Raw genomic sequence first — 2,327 nt, 5'->3', positions numbered from 1 at the left:
TCTAAATGGAGGAGAAGGGAAGGACCTTCTTTACAACAGAATATCAAATAGTCCCTAGAGAAAGGTAATAGGAGATCGTATTCTTTTGTTTTAAGTTTATTTATTTATTTATTTATTTATTTATTTATTTCAACGTTTATTTATTTCTGGGACAGAGAGAGACAGAGCATGAACGGGGAAGGGGCAGAGAGAGAGGGAGTAACAGAATTGGAAACAGGCTCCAGGCTCTGAGCCATCAGCCCAGAGCCTGACGCGGGGCTCGAACTCACGGACCGTCATTCATTTATTTTTGAGAGAGAGAGAGTGCCCACGTGAGCTGGGGAGGGACAGAGAGCGAGAATCCCAAACAGCTTCTGCACTGTCAGCACAAAGCCTGATGTGGGGCTCGATCCCACGAACTGTGAGATGGTGACCTGAGCAGAAATCAGGAGCCGGGCTTAACTGACTGAGCCACCCAGACGCCCAGATAGGAGATCATGTTCTACACAGTACCTGGCCTGGACTCTTCAAAAAATACTGAGGTCCAAAATGATAGAGAAGGGCTGAGGAAGCTTCCAGGTGAAGGGGGAATGGAACAGTATGATAACCAAAGGTGACAGGTGACCCTGGGCAGAGGACAGGGGTGGAGGGAGCACAGAGAGCTGCAGAGGGCACCAACACTGAAACATGGCCTGAATTAGAGAACACAGATGGCTTAGAGAATGGTATTATAGCAAGGTTACATTTCCTAAATGTGGTCACTGGACTGTGGTCATGTAACAGACTCTCCTTGCTCTTAGGAAATACACACTTAACCACTGCAGGTAAAAGGGCAAAACGTAAATAATATAGGAGTCTGGCTAAAGGGAGCTCCTTATAGTGGTCTTGCAAAACTTCTACATGTTTACAATTAGGCTCTAAACACATAAATAAATACAGACATAAATCCCATCCTTTCAAACCGCGCCCCGGCCCCCCCGCAAAAAAAAAAACCCCCAGGAGTGAAACGCTAGATCTCTGGGCGCCCTCCCCACCCCATCCCGCAGAGGCTGTCTCCTGAGGAGGGTTACCTTGCATGTTAAATGGAAATGCCCCCGTGAAGAAAAATGGCTGGAAGGCTGGCGCTGGCCCTGCGTATGTCCCATTTTGAGGCTCCAGAGACACTGGTGGCTTGGACGGGACAGAAGAGAACAGTGAGCGGCTCTGACTCACTGGTGGCTGACAGACAGGACCCGGTTTTGTGCTTTCTGGTGTTCGGAGTATGGCAGAGGGGGCGGACACATCTCGGTTCTGAACCAGGGCCAACGAGGCGTGGTCCCGTGGAAAGGCCCCGACCAGGGGAGGCTCCCCGGCAGGCAGCAGCGGAGGAGTGCTTTCCGCAGGGGGTGACGCAGGAGGTGTGGAGGGTCCCCCGTTCTGGAGCTGGGCCGCATCCTCTGCCGCCGCAGGGGTGTAGAGAAAAGGGAAGGCTGGGTTGGCCAAATAGTTGGGAACAAAGGGCAGTTCTGACTCCTTCTTCAGCTGGGGGAGGCTGTCGTCACCATCATCTTCTTCCACTTACAAAGAAGAAAACGCATAACATTTACATAGCCCTTTAAAAATTACCAGGAAGAGAGTGTCTTGTGAAAGCTAGTGTCCTTTGGTATATGGCATATTTTGTTCCGTGTTTACTGCCTCTTCAAATCAGAAGGCAAAAGAGTGTTTCATTAGGTTTATGATCACCGTTTTGATTGCCTTAAATTTAATAGACTGAAAAAAAAAAAAAAAAACCAACCTTATAATGCCTACCTATCTGGAAATGACATGGAGTTACTATCGTGGCACAGTAGTATTACCTTGGCTTTTTAAAAAAAAAAAAAAAATTTTTTTTTTTTACATTTATTTATTTTTTGAGAGACAGAGCACAAGTTGGGGAGGGGCAGAGACAGAAGGAGACACAGAACCCGAAGCAGGCTCCAGGCTCCGAGCTGTCAGCTGTCAGCACAGAGCCCGACGCGGGGCTCAAACTCCCGAACCGTGAGATCATGACCTGAGCTGAAGTCGGACGCCCAACTGACTGAGCCACCCAGGCACCCCTTACCTTTGCTTTTAAAAACAGATTTGTGAAAAAAAAAATATTAAAAAAAAAAAAAAGGGACACCTGTGTGGCTCAGTCGGTTAAGCGGCCGACTTCGGCTCAGGTCATGATCTCGCAGTCTGTGAGTTCGAGCCCCGCGTCGGGCTCTGGGCTGACGGCTCAGAGCCTGGAGCCTGTTTCGGATTCTGTGTCTCCCTCTCTCTGACCTTCCCCCGTTCATGCTCTGTCTCTCTCTGTCTCAAAAATAATGGTTAAAAATAATAATAATAAA

The 2,327-nt window shown here is 48.4% G+C and overlaps 1 protein-coding gene across 1 annotated transcript; it reads right to left on the bottom strand.

Annotated features, from left to right (window-relative positions):
* Positions 1 to 425: 425 nt before the first annotated feature.
* On the bottom strand, positions 426 to 1,536 carry ANKRD40 (ankyrin repeat domain 40; the record flags this gene model as incomplete). The annotated part of the gene is made up of 1 exon (XM_040469413.1): positions 426 to 1,536. A coding segment is annotated over one exon (1,062 nt), but the record flags the coding sequence as incomplete, so codon positions are not given.
* Between the last annotated feature and the right edge of the window lie 791 nt (positions 1,537 to 2,327).

This window comes from Herpailurus yagouaroundi, unplaced genomic scaffold (genome assembly GCF_014898765.1).
Source record: "Herpailurus yagouaroundi ecotype Mexico unplaced genomic scaffold, PumYag 147292, whole genome shotgun sequence".
NCBI classification, from domain to species: Eukaryota; Metazoa; Chordata; class Mammalia; order Carnivora; family Felidae; genus Herpailurus; species Herpailurus yagouaroundi.
Note: the sequence above shows the minus strand (reverse complement) of the source record. Positions and strands in the feature narration are given on the sequence as shown.